This window comes from Hirundo rustica, chromosome 18 (genome assembly GCF_015227805.2).
Source record: "Hirundo rustica isolate bHirRus1 chromosome 18, bHirRus1.pri.v3, whole genome shotgun sequence".
In the NCBI taxonomy this organism is placed as follows: Eukaryota; Metazoa; Chordata; class Aves; order Passeriformes; family Hirundinidae; genus Hirundo; species Hirundo rustica.
In genome coordinates this window covers 5,097,074-5,114,597 of record NC_053467.1, presented here as the reverse complement: position 1 = coordinate 5,114,597, position 17,524 = coordinate 5,097,074, and the positions used below count along the sequence as shown (strand labels likewise).

General features: G+C 58.3%; 1 protein-coding gene across 2 annotated transcripts; it reads right to left on the bottom strand.

Annotated features, from left to right (window-relative positions):
- GRIN2C (glutamate ionotropic receptor NMDA type subunit 2C) lies at positions 1-16,611 on the bottom strand. Of its 2 annotated transcripts, XM_040081611.2 has the most exons (13): positions 16,483-16,611; positions 11,978-12,401; positions 9,394-9,989; positions 8,764-8,878; positions 7,995-8,206; positions 7,716-7,884; positions 7,234-7,387; positions 5,793-5,918; positions 5,479-5,708; positions 5,111-5,271; positions 4,372-4,559; positions 3,621-3,853; positions 1-3,226 (listed from the first exon to the last, which is right to left on the bottom strand). In XM_040081611.2, the coding sequence occupies exons 2-13, from the start codon at positions 12,383-12,385 to the stop codon at positions 1,820-1,822; spliced, it is 3,999 nt and encodes a 1,332-aa protein (XP_039937545.1). In that variant the 5' UTR covers positions 12,386-12,401; positions 16,483-16,611; the 3' UTR covers positions 1-1,819. The 2 variants fall into 2 exon arrangements, with proteins under 2 accessions (XP_039937545.1, XP_039937544.1); XM_040081610.2 differs by lacking the exon at positions 16,483-16,611 and having other exon boundaries at positions 11,978-12,547.
- Positions 16,612-17,524: the final 913 nt, after the last annotated feature.

Here is a 17,524-nt window from a genome sequence, read left to right as displayed (position 1 = left end):
TATCACTAATTAATTTAACACGTGGGATTGGGATTTTTGATACTTCTTTTTTTTCCCTTTTCTGGTCCCTTTTGTTGTCACAGCCCCAACCTCAGTTCAGGTTTGACTGCAGCTGTGTATGAGCCAGAGTGCCATAATTTGAGGGGAAGTTCCCAAGGCCACACTGAAGCTTCCCAGGGACCAGCCTGTCACTCTGGGGGCATCTAGGGCACTTGGCTGGGAAGAGCTGCCCTGGGTGAATGGGTGCCATCACCTGTGGATGAATACCCTCCTCTTCAGCTGGGTTTATTTATTTATGGCTTTTATTTATACACCATCAGCTCCCACCATCACCAGGAGACTTGGAGGGGCTGCCAAAGCCATTAAGAGACAATTGCAATGATAAGTAAGTAAAGAGAATTAAAGCGCCAGCACCAGTATGTGATGGCAGCCAGGCTGGGGGATGGAGGGACTGGCTGGATTTAACCCCAGACGGATGGATGCACTGATGGATGGACAGACAGAAATTGCTAATGCTTTTGAGCCTGAACCGCACATGGCTGGGCCCTTCTGGACCTCCTTGGGGTTTTGCAGCCGTCTCTGGGGCAGGACTGGATGTTCTGGAGCAGTCCCTGCCATTGTCCCCTCGCTGTTACCGGCCCTGGCTGCTCGGTGGCTGCCAGCAACCCCCAACAACTGTGTTTAAAAAAAGAAAAACAACAAAACTCTAAAGCAGTCTAAAGCAGCTTCCTAGGGAGAAGTTCATGGAGGGGGAAGATGATGCCAAACCAGCTGGGAAGAGGAACTGGGGACTGGCATCTCTCTGGGACAGCGTGCCAGCCAGTCACGGGAAGCTCTGTGTAGTCCTGGTGGTGCGGCTCTGGGATGGGGCTGGGACCGCCTGGCAAAGCCCTGGCTGCAGTCCGGGGCCCCGGAGCCTCAATTCCCATTTCCCAAAGACCCTCTCCCCTGCCCGGGGCTGCTGTGAGTCATGGCCGCCTCTGCTCACGCCCCAGCCCGGCAGGGAATGGGCTGTGTCAGACGTACATGAAGAGAAGAATTTAACCCGGCTCATCTATCACACCTGATTTATGGCTCTATCAGCCTGGGAAGGTGGGAGGAATTTTTCCCTTTCTCATTCCCCACAGCACACCTTCCCGGGGTTGCTGTGCCAAGCTGGAGATGCCTGCCAGCCTGCCGTTTGCAGCCGTGACAGCATCACTCACTGACCCAAGACCAGGGCCATCAGTGCCCAGCACCCCAAAGCCTGAGCAGGGGGCATGAACCCGGCTACAGTGCTCGGCTCCAGCCTCTGCACAGGCTGACGGTTCCTAATTAAACCCTCGGAGCAGCTGCCATTTTCCAGCTTTCCTTTGCCGGTGGGACGAGCCTGTGCCGCGGCATAGCAGTACCGGGACACGGACGGGGTGCGCAGGACCTGGAATATTCACGGGAATCCATTATGCCACAGGCAGCCCCGGAGGATGGAAGAAGGGTCCCCAGGCAGCTGAAAATGTCTTTTTAATGACCTGGACATGGTGTTTCGAGTCCTTTGAATGGAACCAAAACGTGACGGCGAGACGGCTGCGATGCGTTTGGCGTCTCCGATGCCAGCCCCGCCTGTAGCGAGAACTCGACCCAGCACGTACCAGCCCTTACCAGGCTCCTCTGACTCCCCCCAAAAGCTCACCGGGACCCGCCGAGCCGCTTGGAGCATCCCGCTACCGGCGGTGCAGGACTCCGGGAGGCCGGAGCCCGGCCAGGAGCCGCTGGCTTGGCCCATGGGGACAACCCGGGCAAAGGACAGGCAGAGGGGTGCGGACACCCCCCTGTCCCCCAATCACACCTCCGACTCCAGGCTGGAGACCCGCCGCCAGGACCCGCCGGCGCAGGGACTCGCCACCCCGCGGGCCACCAGCGGGTCCCTCCTCTCCGCCCCCACCGCCCGCAGCAAGGCCAGCTCCCCGCGCCTCCCACAGTCTCTGCAGGCGCCGTCCCAGCGCCCGGATCCCCGGTCGCAGGGATGCACCACGGAGCGCTCCCGGGGCGGCGGGGACCACCGCGAGAGGCGTCTCGCGTAGAGGGGCAGGTCGGCGTAGGAGTTCACGTAGGCGTGGGGAGCGCACGCCGGCACGGTGGCGGTGGCACGGGGGTTTTGCCGGCAAGCCTCCCGGTAGGACGGCAGCCGGGTCACGGGCGAGCGCGGCGGCAGCCGGCCAGCGGCCTGCGGGCAGCGGGAGCCGCAGCCGTAGCCGGCCTCAGCTTCGGGGAAGAGGTCGGGCACGTCGGCGCGGGCGGGCGGGCGGGCGGCTCCGCAGCGCCGCAGCCCCGCTGGACGCCGCTTCTCGCCGCGCTCCCCGGGCGCCCTGGCCGAGCTCGCCCACCGGCTCAGCTTCTCCCGCTCCATCGCCGCCGCCTCCGGCCGCGCCGGCTCGCCCCTGGCTCTGCAAGTCCTGGTGACTTTCGGGAAGGCTCCGCGAGAGCAGGATGGAGACAGAAAAGCGCTGCCCACCTCCCGCTTCTCCGCTGCCGAGAGCAGCCGGGGCAGAGTTCCTGAGCCCCCGTGTGCCCCGTCCCTCTGGAGAAGGGGGTTGTTTTGCAGCCGGTCCCCGCGTCCCGGCGGCCGCTTGTGCTCCCTGTAGATGTCCGGCGGTGGGAGGTCCCTGGGGGATGTGGGGGGCGGGAGGGGCGCCCCGACGTGGTTCCCCACCAGCATCTGCTCCCCATAATCCCCTCCTGGAGAAGTCTTCACCAGGAGGTGGGGGAAACCTGTGAGGGCTTCATCCCCTACACAGCCGCCCCGAAACTTCAGGGGGTGTAGCAGGTGGGGGTGCTCGTTTGCCCCTCTCCGGTTCTCCTCCCCGTGCGAACGGGAGTCCACAGGGATGGGCTGGGGCAGCGGAAGCCCCAGGGGAGCACCCTTGGGAGCGTAGGTTCTCCCCAGCCTCTCGGCAGGGTGTGGGCCAGAGGGGGGCCCCCGGTGTGTGCCAGTGCTGTTCTGCACCACGAGCTGGGGTGTCCTCAGGGAGAAGGTGGTCTGCAGGCGCTCGCTGTGGTTGCTCCAGTCCTCAATGGTGCGGGTGGCCTGCTCCAGTGAGCCGCCCACGCTGGCCGTTGTCACCATCTCTTTGGCCGCCTGCAGCATTTTCAGCACATTGGCCTGGGCTGAGCTGGCTGTGACATCGGGTGTGGGCGCCCGCCCGGGGCTCGACAGGGTCTGCACCCCATTGAAGCAGCTGTAGATGCCCTGTGGGGAGAAATGGGGGCCCCCTCATCGTCAGCAAGGTCAGTGGGGTCCTGGCCCCTGAGCCGACCCTGCTGAGCTGAATTGATACTGCTGAGGCTGAGGTAGCTTCAGAGCACTGACACCCCCTCTCCAGTATTCCCAGCACATGTCAGCATGGGTGACACCGTCCTCTATCACCCCTTTCCCCAGGGATGCTAATAAGGATGTAGGTTCATTCCCAGGACTGAGCCCTTTCCCCAAAAGCTAGCTTTTCTCAGCAAGATCTCCCATCAACAAGAATGTCTCCAGTCCCTCCCATGCAGGTCAAAGGACAATGCCCACCAAGCCGTGTCCATCCCTGTGACACTGTGTGAAGGCATTTGGGCCCCTTGAAAGCCTCTGTCAACATCCTCACCCTGCTGATGGCCAGGAGGAAATCAAGCTTGTGGGACTTGGGGACAGAATGACGCAGCTTCCAGTAGACAAGGTGCTCCCAGGAGAAGACCAGCAGGCTCAGCCCCATGGCCACCAGCAGCATGTAGAAAACCCCAGCCATGTTGTCAATGTCCAGCTTGCTGCTCATCACCTCATTCTTCTCATTCTGGCAGATCCCTGACAGCCAAACCGTCTCCAGCTTCTGGGTCTCACCTGGGACATGCACAACAGTGCAGGGGGTGAAAATCCACCCCTGAGAATCATCTTACCGAGCACATCCCTGCCCATTTCCACCCTCCAGTGGGTGAAGGAGGATAAAGAGACCTCTGAGCCTCTGGAGCTGCAATCACCTAACACTGCAGCTGTTGGCCTGAGCATCCCACCAGTCACTTGTCCCTCTCCAGGGTTCTCTTCTGACTGTCCTCCCATGTGCCAGCCAGTCATGCTTACTGTCCTTTTCCCAGGCCTCTCCTCAGGACCCTCAAGTGATGTGCACAGCCATCTCCAGGATTTTACAAGCCCAGAGGGAATGACACCCACAACATCCAGATGATTTCATATCCCCTGAAAGGAGCTGGCGAAATCCCTCAGTGCCATCCTGCCATGGGGATGTCAGCTGTGAAGGCTGCACAGGCTTTGAGGACCGAAGCTCTGTTCCCTGGGTTAATCTGCAGGGCAGGGGTGGGGTGAGGATGGGGACAGGCTAACAAGGAGCTCACACAAGCACCCACCGTCTCCCAGGAACTGGAGCAGGGCCAGGTCAATGGCCCGCTTCCAGCGTGAGTCCTTCTGCAGGGCGATGCCGTAGCCCGTGGTGGCAAACACCTTCCCGCTGCCGATGGTCACCAGCTTGCAGCCCTCGTCCTTGCCCGCCATGTAGTTGAGCACTGCCGCATCGTAGATGAAGGCATCCAACTTCCTGCCCCACCAACAGGAGGAAGGGTGAGAGGGGTCTGAAAACCTGGTTTTGGGAGGGTTGTGCCTATCTGGGGAGCTCTAGCCCTTTCAGAAAGCTGTAGCCCATCTAGAGGGGTTTCTCTGTGCTCTTGGGGTCCCTGACCCAACCTGGAGTGCTGTAACCACACTTGGAGGGGAAGTACCCCTTGGGGGGAGTTGTGTACCACTTGAGGGAGCCATGCCCCATCTGGGGTGAGATGCATCCCTTTTGAGGGGAGCTGTATGAAGCTGTACCCCATCTGCAGCAGGTTGTGCCCTGTTTGGGGGTCCTGTACTTGATCCAGGGAAGATGCACACAGCAGTACCCTGTCTGGAAGAGCTTAACCCAGCCTGAGGGGCTCACATCCAACTTCTGGGGGGTTGTACCCCAGTTGAAAAATGCCTTCTCCATCTGTGAGGTTCTGCACCCCATTCCAGGGAGTCATAGTTATCTGGGGGTGCTGTATGCCTTTGGAAGAGCTCTGAGAGTCATACCCCATCTGGGGGGCCATACCCCATCTCCAGGAGCCGTACCCCATTTTGAGGCTGGTGAGGGCATCCTCCACAGAGCGCTGGTTGTACTTCACCATGTGGGTGTGCATGTCGGGGTAGTTGCTGCGGATGTTCCTCTCGGTGCTGCCGTTGGGGACAGTGCCAAAGCGGAAGGGTGGGTACTGCTCCTGTGGCCTCTGGAACTGCAATGGTGAACCCCAGGGGGTGGCATCACATGGCGCCCATGTCTTTCCACGTCCCCAGCATGTCCCCTCCCCACAGCCAGCCCTCTACTCAAGCCCAGCCAACTGGCAGTGATGTGTAGCTCCACACACATCACTGCCAGTAACTTCAAAAAAAAGTTTCGTTTAGGGATTTTTTGGAGTTCCTACCCCAACGATCAGCCCCACCTTCCTGTCACTCAGCCCCGACACAGTGTCAATGTACTGCTCCTGGATCATGAAGGCAGCCAGGTTGGCCGTGTAGCTGGCGAGGAAGATGACGGCGAAGAAGGCCCAGATGAGCACCATGATCTTGCTGGTGGTGCCCTTGGGGTTCTCGATGGGGACTGAGTTGTTGAAGACCAGAGCCCACAGCAGCCACACGGACTTGCCAATGGTGAAGGAGGGACCTCCTGGCCCTGCAGGGACAGGAAACAGAAGGGAGAGTTGTCAGCCCAGCCAGGGACTTGTTCCCCCTCCCAGCTCCCACTTCCCCAACTCACTCTTGCCACTGGTGAGGTTCTGGTTGTAGCCAACAGGGCTGAAATACTCGAACACAAAGACGGTGATGGCCACCACAGTGAGGCACATGACAAACATCATGACCCACACAGCTGGGCTATAAGGCTCTGCAAAGCAAGTAGAATTTTGTCAGCCTCCAAGGGCATCCCCTGGTTCTCTGAGGACTGCCAGAAGCCCTCCTGGATGGAGGGGGCTCATCCTGCATATTGCCCCTCCTTGGAGAGGAGTTGGAGGTTAGTAGCACCGTGGCCAAGCAGCTCCACAGGGAATCGGGAGGGAAGCAGGTTGCTGCAGAGCTGGGGGATGCAGCCATGCTTCTCTGCCGAGACCAAATCAAGTTTTCACCAACATGGAGATGTTTACAAAACGCTGCCCTTCTCCAGGGTCACTGCAGGAGGGTTTCCCATGGGATCACAGGTTTTCTCCCATGATGGTTCTGGCCACAGGACTGTGCCTGCATCAGGCACAGAACCAGCCCTCCAGCCCTGCTCAACCCTAGGGAGAGCCCCCTGTGAATGGGGACAGGCAATGAGTCCCTGCCAGCCCAAGATGATCTGGGATGTAGCAGCAGGAGCGCTGGGGATGTATCCGAGCCATCAGTGTGCAGCTGCTGAGGTCCATTTGTCAGCGTGTCCTTCGCTGTCAGGGAGGAGAGGCCTCCCCTGATGGGAACGTGTCTCATTAGTGCAGAGGCAGGAGACACGGGGACATGGGAACTGCAGACCCTGGCCCTTCCGAATCAGGGCAGGATGCTCTGTCTGTCCCTGGGGCTGGTGAAGGTGACCCTGCTTCTGTGGAAGGTTGGGCTTTGTGGTCTGGGGAAAACAGAATGAGGAGGATGTGCCCAGGCTGATGGTCCCACCTTCCATGGCATCCCTAGCACCCACCTGCACCCTCCCCACACAAGAGCCCAGTGCCAGCTGAGCTGGGATATCGCTGCTGTGCCCTTGCCGAGAGCTGAGAGCCCTGCCCGAGCTGAATTTCCTGACAACCTTGGCCAGTCTCCTTCCCTTCCTAGGCTGCAGCTTTGCTGGTGTAAAACTCATTAAATAAAAATTTCAGTACTGGCGGTTTCCTACACTCGGCTTAACTACTGGCTCTTGGTGATGATGGCAGAGATGGGTCACCAAAACAGAGCTCCAAGCTGGAAAATCCCCCCAGTCCCCATCCTCCCTCCCCTACACAAGAAACCAAGAGGAAAAAGCCACTGAACCCAGCCTCAGTCTCCAGCCTCCATCTCCATAATAAAAGGATTATTCAGTCAGGGAAGGAAGAAGCCCCAAAGCCGATAGCACAATCTTCTTCCCTTATGACTCAGGCTTTTTTTCCTTGGAATTTACTAAAACTGAACAATATTTCTAATTTGCATTTGTAGGAAGTATGGGATGAACCTGCAGAAAGACAGGGAGATACAGGGCTCACCCAGGAAAGCGGAGGGGGACACGGTGCCATTGCTCCGGGCCACCATGACGCTGATGCCCGTCTCCACAAAGGGCACGGAGAAATCCACGATCTCGGACCGCTCCTCGTTGATGGTGAGGGAGCCGATGGCCATGTCTGCTCTCTTGTAGTACACCTGGAAAAGGGGCAGTGGGCTTGGGATGGGCAGAGGGACAAGCAGAGGGACCCAGACCACTTTCCTCAGGCATTTCTTCATCTCCAGCATTTCCAGCCTTGATTTCTGTCTTTTTTTAAAAAAATATTAGCTTCCTAAGTGAGCAGTGGCACAGACACAACCTGCTGTGGGGTTGTGTTTGTCTGACTCCTCCTCAAAGGAGGAGCTCATGCCAAGCTGTCCCCTGCCCACCATAGATCCCATCTTCACCAGGAAAGCCCCAGGTCAGGAATGAGTGGTGCCCAGCAGGGAATACTGAAATGGGGGTCTGAGCCATGCCCATCCCTACCTCACCAATCATGCCGTTCCAGACCCCACGGACAATCTTGCCATGTTTGCCATTAGTCACCAGGTAGAGGTCGTAGGAGAACTTCACTGCCTTGGCCAGCTTCTTCAGGATGTCGATGCAGAAACCTTTGCAGCACAGCTTGGTGTAGGGATCCACAAGGCCATCACCACTGGAAACACACCAGTTGGGTTGGACCAAACAGAGGTGCTCTGAGCACCCTGGACACCACGTGCCAAGGGAGTGGTGGCCAGAATTTCTGAGCTCCGTGTCCCCGCTCACCTCTGGGACGAGTTGGTCTGCTTGCGGCAGGGCACGGTGTTGCGCACGCAGACCCCCGTGCTGGGGTCCGTGTTCTCCACGATGACGAAGGGTCTCTCCTCCAGGGTGGCCACTGTCAGGTGGCGGTTGTCAACCACGGGCTGCATGAAGGAGCCATAGCGGGGCCACACCGGGTACTTCATGTGGATGATGCCTTTTTCCCATTTGCCCACCTGGCCCCAAAGGAGAGCATATGGTCACCCCAGCAAGGGGCTCTGGGGGTCACACGTGATCCCGTATCCATTCTCCCACCTTTGGGGCTTATTCCCAGTGAGCCCCATCTTAGCATCCCTTTCCCCACACACCCCTGGACCACAGAGTGAGGTGTTTCCTCCTGAGCCTCAAGCTTCACACTTGGATGAACACAAACCTGGCCAAACTTTACCCAAAATGCTTTCAAACTGCCAAAAAATGCTCCATGCATCTTGTTTCAGGTCTAGGTATTCAGCTGCTGTTCTCCAGAAGTGGGAATTTGCAATTCTGACTTTTTTTGAACTTATCAGCTGAATTGCAAGGGAAAACTGACAACTCTTGGCAGAGCTTTGGTGCTTATAATTGCTGGAAATCCTCACCATGGCACCATGGGTACTTCCGGGACCAGCCATGGTACTTTTGGGTTTTGCACGGTACAACCCACCCCAGGGTGGGACCCCAGCCTGTTCATGGCCCCAGGCTCACCCTGCAGAGCCACCCTGCAGTGTGCCCATCCCAGGGGACTTGGGGGTCCTACCATCTCCCAGAGCCGGTGCTGGTTGAGCGTGATCACCACCATGGTGGGCCTGACCAGGTAGCCACCTTCATTGAAGGAGAAGTCCCTGTGCTCCCACGTCACATTGAGGAGGTGCCTGGTGGGACACAGAGCCTGTTAAGCCCCTGGTGGTGCAGCCCTGCGCTGTACAGCCCTTCTCCTCCACCTTCAGCCAGGTTGTCTCAGGTCCCATGGAGAGATGTGGGGCTGAGAGCTGGGGACCAGATTTAGCCCCCATGCAAGGGGCAGAGGGGAGCTGGAGAAAGCTTTTCCAGAAAGGAGGCACTGAGGATGATGGCCCACTGCAGGGCTTAGGATGCACAGACTGCCACCGCAGCCCCAAGGTGCCACAGAGATATGAAAGCCCCCCTGAGACCCCCAGGGGTCCTGAGTCACCAAGACACATGGGAAAAGGCAAGGGAGATGCTGGGAGATCTCTGGGGAGATGCTCCAGGAGGATCCCAGCCAAGAGGCATGGACTACCCACTGTAGCCCTCAGTGAGCATCCTCCTTGCTGCTCACCAGCTCCATCCCCCTCCTCCCCTGCCCTTTGCCATGCCTTTTCTGCACTCCTCCCATTTCACATCCATCCCAGTGGTCCCCGAGCCTCACCGGTAGAAGCTTGTGTTGGTGGCAGTGGCCCTGGTGGGGGTCCAGCAGTCCCGCCCCACCTCTGGGAGGTAGCCATGGGCACGGAAGAAGCTGGCTGCCCCCATGGCAATGATGGCCACACCATCCCGCACCTTCTGCCGCAGGCTCAGCTTCCAGCTCTCCGTCACCACGCTGATGAGGCCAACCGGGAAGGAGGAGGGCGGCACCTCCATGTTGCCCACTGTCATGCTGGGCACGATCCAGACGTATCCTGGCCCCACAAGCCCGGCTTGTTCTGCCATGGAGAAGAGATACTCAGCCTCCTCTCGGGAGCAGTAAACAATGAGGACCTGGGCATCAATCTGGCGCAAGAGCCGCTGCGTCCTGGAGCTGCTCTGCTCCTGGCTCATCTCGAAGGTGAGCACCTCCTGCAGCTCCCAGCCAAAGTAGCTGGCATCCGTGAAGGAGCGGATGACGTCCAGGAAGATGTTGTAGCCTGGGTAGAGGCTGGTGATGACAGCAAAGGAGCCCCAGTCGTATTCCTCCAGCACTTTGAAGATCACCTGGATTTGCTGCTCAATGGAGACACCCAACTGCAGGAAAGCTGATCCGGGCTCCTGCAGGATGAGAGGGATCAGGAGCTGCTCTGGCATCATGATCCAGGTCTCTTGCACCCTTTTTTTCCTCTCTCTCTCTCTCTTTTTTTTTCTTTTTTTTCTTTTTTTTTTTCTTTTTTTTTTTCCTCCCCTTTCTTTTTTATTTTTAGGTTGGAAGAGACATCGAGTCCAGCCCATGCCCTAATACCTCAACTAGGCTATAGCATTGAGTGCCACATCCAGTCTTCTTTTAAACACATCCAGGGATGGTGACTCCATCACCTCCCTGGGCAGATCATTCCAGTACCTTATCATTCTTCCTGTGAAAAACTTTTCCCTAATGTCCAACCTATATTTCTCTTGGCACAGCCTGAGAGTGTGTCCTCTCGATCTGTCACTTGCTGCCTGGAGAAAGAGACCAGACCCCACCTGACTACAACCACCTTTCAGGAAGTTGTGGAGATAAGGTCACCTCTGAGTCTCCTTTTCTCTAGGCTAAACAACCCCAGCTCCCTTAGTTGTTCTTCATATGCAAACCTCCTTGAATTTGCCATCATGAAAGTCCAAGATTGCCATGAACCAGTGCAGTCCATGGGATGGAGACATCCAAAATCAGACTAATCCGCCTCCAAATAACTTCACCCCATGCAAAGGGTCAACTCCTGAAGGCTCACATCCATTTCTTAGCATATTGAAAAAAAATTTCTCCATTCTTCAAAAGAGATCATCAGTTTCTCCTTAAATTAGGAGAAGGAGGTGGGTGAGAGCTCTGCCAGGAGCATAAATCCCATCCCTGCTCCATCTCACTACCTGCAGCCAGAGCCTGTGTGGCTCCTTCCCTCCCGCTCCACCTCCTTGACCATCTGGCCTCTCATTAGCAAACCTTAATTGGTCTGAGTCTCTCTTAAATGATTCAGTGAATGGCAGTTGCCGAAGGTCACGTGCAGACAGCAGGTTTTGCCACCCAGACCCCCTCCATCTCTAGAAAAGTAGTCTGGGTGAGCCCCAGGGAATCGCAAACACGGAGGAGGAGACAGATCCGTCCACAGACCCCAAAATACCCAGCCCCTGGAGAAAGGTGTAGAAAATCACCCAGACAACAAAGCCATGGATATTTTTCCATTGCTCCGGGTTCCATCTGAGCCCTCTACACCCACCTGAGTCCAATGCACCAACCAGAGCCCACTGCACCCACTGCCACCCACCCACAGCGCACTTGAGGTGCTCCATGAGCACCAGTGGGTACAGGCAGGGCTGTGGGGGTGCAATCCAGGGGGATTGGACCCCAAATCACAATGCAAGAAAAGCACAAAATATGTTCCCTGAAGAAGGGCAGGATCTCCAGCCAAAGCAAAGAGCAAGCACTCAAACCCCTCCAGCATCCAGGCCAGGCAGGGTGGGATGAGCTGCTATGAGGAGATAACCCAAATCTCCATGCCCAGGACCCTCCAGCCTGGCACCAGCTCTCCCTGCCACCAGCTGTTCCCAGCAGGCAGATGACAGTAACTGACAGTGTCTGATGCCAGCGAGGAGCAGAGAAGACAGGAATCCTGTGTCAGCCACGGTGTACCTGAGATCACTGCCACAGCTGCGCAAGGCTTCCTCATCCTGCACATCTGGCCATTCCAGGGCTGGATCCAGCCCCAGCAGGGCGGGAGGAAGATAAGGTTGTGATAACCCTGCCACTGCCCCAGTAGCTCCAGTGCCACCAACCCAGCATCCCTGTGGTGGGCACAGGAAGCAGCACACCAGGGAAGGTCCTTCGACAGGGTGTTGAGGTCATCTCCCACATCCCATTAATGGGGCCCCTAGCTGAAGTCCCCATCATGTCCCACGACCCCTGTCAGCCACACTGCCACAGCCACTGATCCACCATTCCTGCTCCTCATCCCAAAGGCTGCAGCCCAGCAGCTCCTCTGCCCTCCAGCATTCCACATCCCTTACCCACCCCACTCTAACTGTTCTTCATTTCTCTCATCCCCTCTGGAAATACCAAGTGACTTCCTCACCTTTGGAGTCAGGACCACTGCAGACCCGCCACTGATGCTGATGATAGGGACCTGTGTCTGGGAGGAGATGAAGTCAAGGATCTGGGCCACGGCCTCTGTGCCCACGTTGTCTTCAAAGATGATGCCGTGGATCTTGTGGCTGGCGAGGATGTTGCAGATCTGGGTGAGGAGGGTGCTGGGGTTGGTGTTGTTGACGATAACAGTGATGGGGTGGATCTCCAGGGGCATGTCCAGGAAGCTCTGGGGGCTCAGGCGGGACCGGATGTGCAGAGGGTAGGATGTGCCCCCAAACACCACGGCCACGTTGACCACCGGCTCCTCAGGGCCTGGCAGCAGGATGTCCGTGAAGGCAGCCGAGCAGCCCAGCACCATCGACAGTAGCAGAGCGTGCGCCGGCGCTCTGCCCATGTCCACCAGCGTGTCCCTGCCAGCACAGGACACAGCCCCTCGCATCCAGCCACACACCAGGACCCCCAGCCTCACTTTCCCCAGCCCTCCCCACTGCCCTGGGGCATCATCATTGAGGGTTGACCCCAGGGAACGCAGGGGCCCTCATCCCTTAGGCACTGGATGTGGTGAAGGAATGACCACAGGGTTGTACTCACCCCCCACTGTACACCTCAGCGCTGTGTCGCTTGTCTCCAGTCTTATCAACCACTGACCCTTCACAGCCAGTTCCTGCTTCCCAGCACCACCCTGTCCCCATCTCACCATCACCATCTCCCTTCCGCTGCCCTCCCACCCTATCCAAAAGCCACCACTGGTCCATATCATCCCTTCAGCCAGGGACAGCTGCAAGCGGTGCCAGGAGGGGCTGGCAGCTCCTTGGTGCCTTTCTCTGCAGCAGACAGCCACCTTCAATATTCAAGGGCTTTGCCCTTGAGGGAGGGTTCAGCTCTGTACCCTGCTTGTTGAGATTTTGCAAATCAGTCACGGAAGCAGCTGATCCCCTGCCTGTCCCGCTGCCTCTCCTGTCCATCACGCTATCTTAGCCCCTTCTCTGCCACAAAATCCCAGCCAATGCACTTATCTGGCTCCATATCTCCAAGTTTTCCACAGCATCCTTCACCTTTCCTTCTTCTCTTTACCCCCACTGTGTGTCCCCTGCTGGCAGTACCCACCCAGATGGGACACCCTTCACACTGTGTCTCTGCTGTCTGCACCCCAAACCCAGGCTCTCAGGGGCTCTTTGGGCACATCCTCTCTGCCAGATCCCCAATTCCCCACTGCCAGTGGGTGCTCACACTGCAGCAGTTGGGGTGACAGTCCCCTGAAAGGGGACACATCCCTGCCCACAGTGACGCACCCCTGTGCTGGAGTTCACCTCACAGAGACTACCAGTAAAACCAGCCTGTGATCTTTTTGTCAGAAGATAACCTCATGTCTTCTGAGCCCCATTTCCCCCAGGGCTGTCACCCTCGTGCCAAGCTGGGCAGCAGGAAGGGGGGCAAGCAGCCCTCCACAGTGGCACCAGCCATGCACCAGTGTTGCTTCATGCAGCAAGGTGCCAGCTGGTGCTAAGAAACGTCACTTGCAATTAAAAGCTGCTGTTGCTTAACGTGTCTTCAGCACAGCCAGATGCTCCTCTCACTGAGTCCCAGCTGGTTTTGGGGTCTGGGCTGCCCCAGTGATCGGCACCCCAACACTCCTCCATGCCGCAGTGACAGACACCCCTTCAGCACACTGCGAAAACGCTGCCGGCATGTTGGACTGAAAATGCAGGATATCAACCCAACAGCTGCCGGCCTGGGCACCCTGCAAGAGCTGCTCGGTGCAGATTTGAGCACTGGGGCTGTCACCTCCAGAGATAGGGAACACAAACCGCACATTTCCCTCCATTTCCCACGGTTACTGGGACGGCTCGGGCACCTGTCCAGGCGCTGATGCTCACCGAGCCGCATGTCTCTCAACCAGGTGAATTTCATCAGGGAATCACCCACCCCCAGCACCCACCATCACCCAAGGGGTTCACCCTACCTGACTGCATCCCTCACCCCACTCCACATCACAGCTGGTGGAGCTGCAGGAGTCACAATGCCACAGCGATGGCCGCAGCCAGAGCCCCTTGGCCAGAGAGGGCAGCAGGTGAGTCATGCCATGCTGGCAGCATCCCATGCTCCGGCACGGCCAGCTCAGTGGCAGGGCAGCCTGCACCGCCTGCTCCTCACTGCGAATTCCCAAGTATTTTTAGTCCTGTGATAAATAATTCATCAGAAATCCGGCATCAGCTACCCGAGCAGAGAGGAAGGGGAGCAACACGCCACCCAAAACAAACAGAACCGCCCTGCCAGCAGCACTGCCCGTCTGAGCCCTCCTCAAGGACATTTAGATATACTCTGGGCCCTTGTGATGATTGATGGGGTTTGCTCGTGTCAGCCCTGGCACCTCACCTACTCCTCTTCCTCAACTCAGCTCTTGCCCAAGCTTGGGAGCCTCTTCCAGCACTGAGTAATCCAGGCACAGACCAGTGGCCGTCTCTTGCGACGCCAAGCTCTGTCACCCCCTGCTCCTGGCTGTGACTGTGGACAGGGTTGGGCAATCTGGTTTCCCGTGGACCAAGCCGCAGGAGGAAAATATCCCCAACACTCACAGCCAGAACACAATGGCAGCAGCAGAGGGGAGGTGACATCCCATTGTTCAGCCAGTGATAAGACAACCAGGGCAACGAATTTCCATCCTTCCCAGGAATCCAGTGCCACCACACAGAGTCAGACTGCCTCACCACAGCCTTTGGTGAATGAAGAGGCATCTGGTGGAAGAGGATGGAAGAGTTTAAGGCCAGAGAGCCTATGGCTGGCAAGGGCTCCATGTGCAGGTGGGAGACAGGACTGCTCCAGAATTGTCGAATTTGGGAGGCAAAGAGCAACCAGCTCCCCCAGCCCAGCCAAGACCATGCGTTTCCAGCCCATTGTTTCTTGTACTGAGCTAGAGAGGTACAGGAAAATATGGGGATTTTTTTTTTTTTGGGGGGGGTGGGGAATGATAGATTGCAGGAAAGTTGTGGAGGCTGAGGAGAAACTGATCCCATCCTGAAGCTACTGCCAGAGCTGGGGCTGCTCTTGGGCTCAGCACAATACAGCAAAGCCCCTGACAACCTCAAAGAAAATCCATATTTTCCAACTCCTTATAGGAAGCACTGCAGAATTGGTCCTTTGGGAAAAGACTCTCCCAAAAGGGAGGTTTTCCAGCTGGGTGAAGGGCCAGTGGCCAGTCAGGGTCAGGAGGAAGGTGACCATGGCCAGGAGCCTGGGCAAGGCAATGCCACCTCCTGGCAGCCTCCTCAAGGACCTGAGGACACCACAATGCTTGGTGGCTTTGGCACTTGTTTTTTGTTGCTTTGGGGTAGTTTTGAGCAGGTTAACCACCTTCCTAGGCACAACTTCCCCGGGTGTGCTAAAGTCACAGAAACCTCGTGCTAAAGGCACCAACAGAACCTTTACCTCTCACCAGACCCTGAAATGTAAATTTAAAGCAGCAGGGAAAGTTTGCTCTTCATTTTAAACCTCCTTTTTTGCCCTCACTCCTTCCCCTGCTCCAAGAGCGAGAGACCTCATGCAGATATTTTCACCTCGGGAATGGGAGAAATAAAATTCCAAAACGCGAAATATCATTCAGGAAAGAGAAACATTATCCCCCCCCCCCCCCCAAAAAGCCTGAAATCAGAGGGAAAATGCAGCCTGCGCCAGGGGATGGGGAACGGCTGCTGATGGACGGAAAGGACAGAGCAAAGCCAAACCTGGTGGGAGCCATGTGGGGAGCAAAGGGGGCACAGAGGAGGGCACCAGGGTGTGCCAGGGCTTGTCATTGCCCCGATGGGGACAAGCCTGTGGAGCATGGAGACCTCGATGAAGCCCCTCAGAAGGGGAGAAAGCAGCAAAACCTCCTCAAAGACAACTCATCACCACCCTTGTCCCCATGCAGGGGGGATGACTCGGGAGAGAGAAGCACTGGCAGCCCCCGGCAAACACCGTCTCCTTTCAACCTTCATCCGCCACCACCCGGCATCACCTTTCTCTTCCTCCTCACCCTCCCCTTCCTCGCCCGCGCCTCCGACAGCAACAGTTGCGGGCCGGGGGCTGCGGGCCGGGGCGATGGTGATGGCTCCACACACGCACGCACCGAAACGCAGCTTAAAAAGGTCGAATATGGATTAACCAAAAATAAACGCCAAGTGTCCTGCCTGCCGCTGGGTTACGCAAGGTGGCGGCGGGGGACACAGGGCTGGTGGCACCCAGGGAGGTCTCCTCAATTTTTCCTGCCTCCCACTGCCTCCAAAACCCCCCAGAACAGCGCCCAGGATTAAGGCTCATCTCCGTCCCGTGCCCGGGATGTGGAACGGGAGCTCTGGGGATACGGGGGGGAAGCTGAGGTAGGAGAAGACGAACAAGGAAAGCCCCCAGCCCAGAAAAAACAGCAGCCTCATCCCTAAAAGTTGCTGGCGGAGGTGGCGGGGCGGCAGCGGAGCCCGTCGGACCCCGTTTGCCCCCAGCCCGCCCGGTACTTACGGGACCGCCGCTGCTCGGTGCCTACATGCCCCGCGGCTCCGGCGGGGCTCGTCCCACCGGGGGCTCGGCCCTTCCAAAGCTTCTCCTCCTGCGGGGCAGCCCCCCGGGGCAGGCTCGGCCCCCGCCGCGGCTGGCGGGGGGCTACGGCGGCCGCCGTCGGTCCCGGCTCGTCCTTGGCGGCGGCGGCGGCGGCTCTGCAGCGGCGGCTGGAGGCAGGGACGGGAGCCGAGGAAGGAGGGAGCGGGAGCGGAGCGGGTGTGCACGGGGGGGGGGCCCGGTGGCAGCAGGTGTCTCGACGACCTCCGAGCCCCGGCAGCCATCTCCCCCCGCCCCGGGACCGGCGGGGCTGCCCAGGCGGGACGGTCGGGAGGAGCGCGGGGGAGGGATGCGAGGATGGAGGCTGGGGGGAGCCCGGGGGCGGTGGAAGGACAGGACGTGTGTCCTCCCGCCTCGCCGCAACTTCGGGGCTGGCCGCCAGCCCCGGTGGAAAGGGGGGGGACGGGGGACAGGCAGCCCTCCCTCCAGAAACCGGCCCGCCTTTCCTGGCACCGGGGACGGCCCCGGCGCCGGAGAGAGAAGGAGACAAGACCCCTTCCTTTCCTTCCCCCCTCTCCTCCATCTCCAGGAGGGAAAACCCACGGCAAAATGGCACAGACTCTCTCTCTGGGCAGTGCCCGTCCCTAACCCCGGTGAGGGCTGGAGAAATGCGGTTGCGCTCATTCCCTCCCGCCAGTATCTTCCTTTGCTGACTGAACTGGTGGACACTGGCCAGCTGCCCACCATGGTGCCCCCCTGTCCGTGCAGGACAGCCTCAGGGTCCCCATCGGTCACAGGGAGGGGGGTGACACTGAACAAAGCCCCCGGAGGCAGCAGCATCCTCCAGCTGTCGCCAGGGCCAGTATTAAAGCATCAGCTGATCCCGCAGCACTGGTTTAGAGCAAGACAGACTGGGGGAAGGGGAGAGGGTAGAAAAGGGGAGAGATACAGTAAAGGAAGGCGGGAGACAGGCAGGGGCCCTGCTGGGGCTCCCTTGTCCCTGGGT

Bases quoted from the DNA above. Each gene is read 5' to 3' on its own strand.
- GRIN2C (XM_040081610.2), bottom strand. From the start codon at position 12,430: ATGCGAGGGGCTGTGTCCTGTGCTGGCAGGGACACGCTGGTGGACATG. The intron at 7,885-7,994 runs GTGAGCGGGGAC...GTGTGTTTCCAG, and splicing joins CAGACCAACTCGTCCCAGAG to TGGTGATGGCCTTGTGGATC. The intron at 5,919-7,233 runs GTGAGCCCTGTA...CTTGCTTTGCAG, and splicing joins GTCCCCCTCCGCTTTCCTGG to AGCCTTATAGCCCAGCTGTG.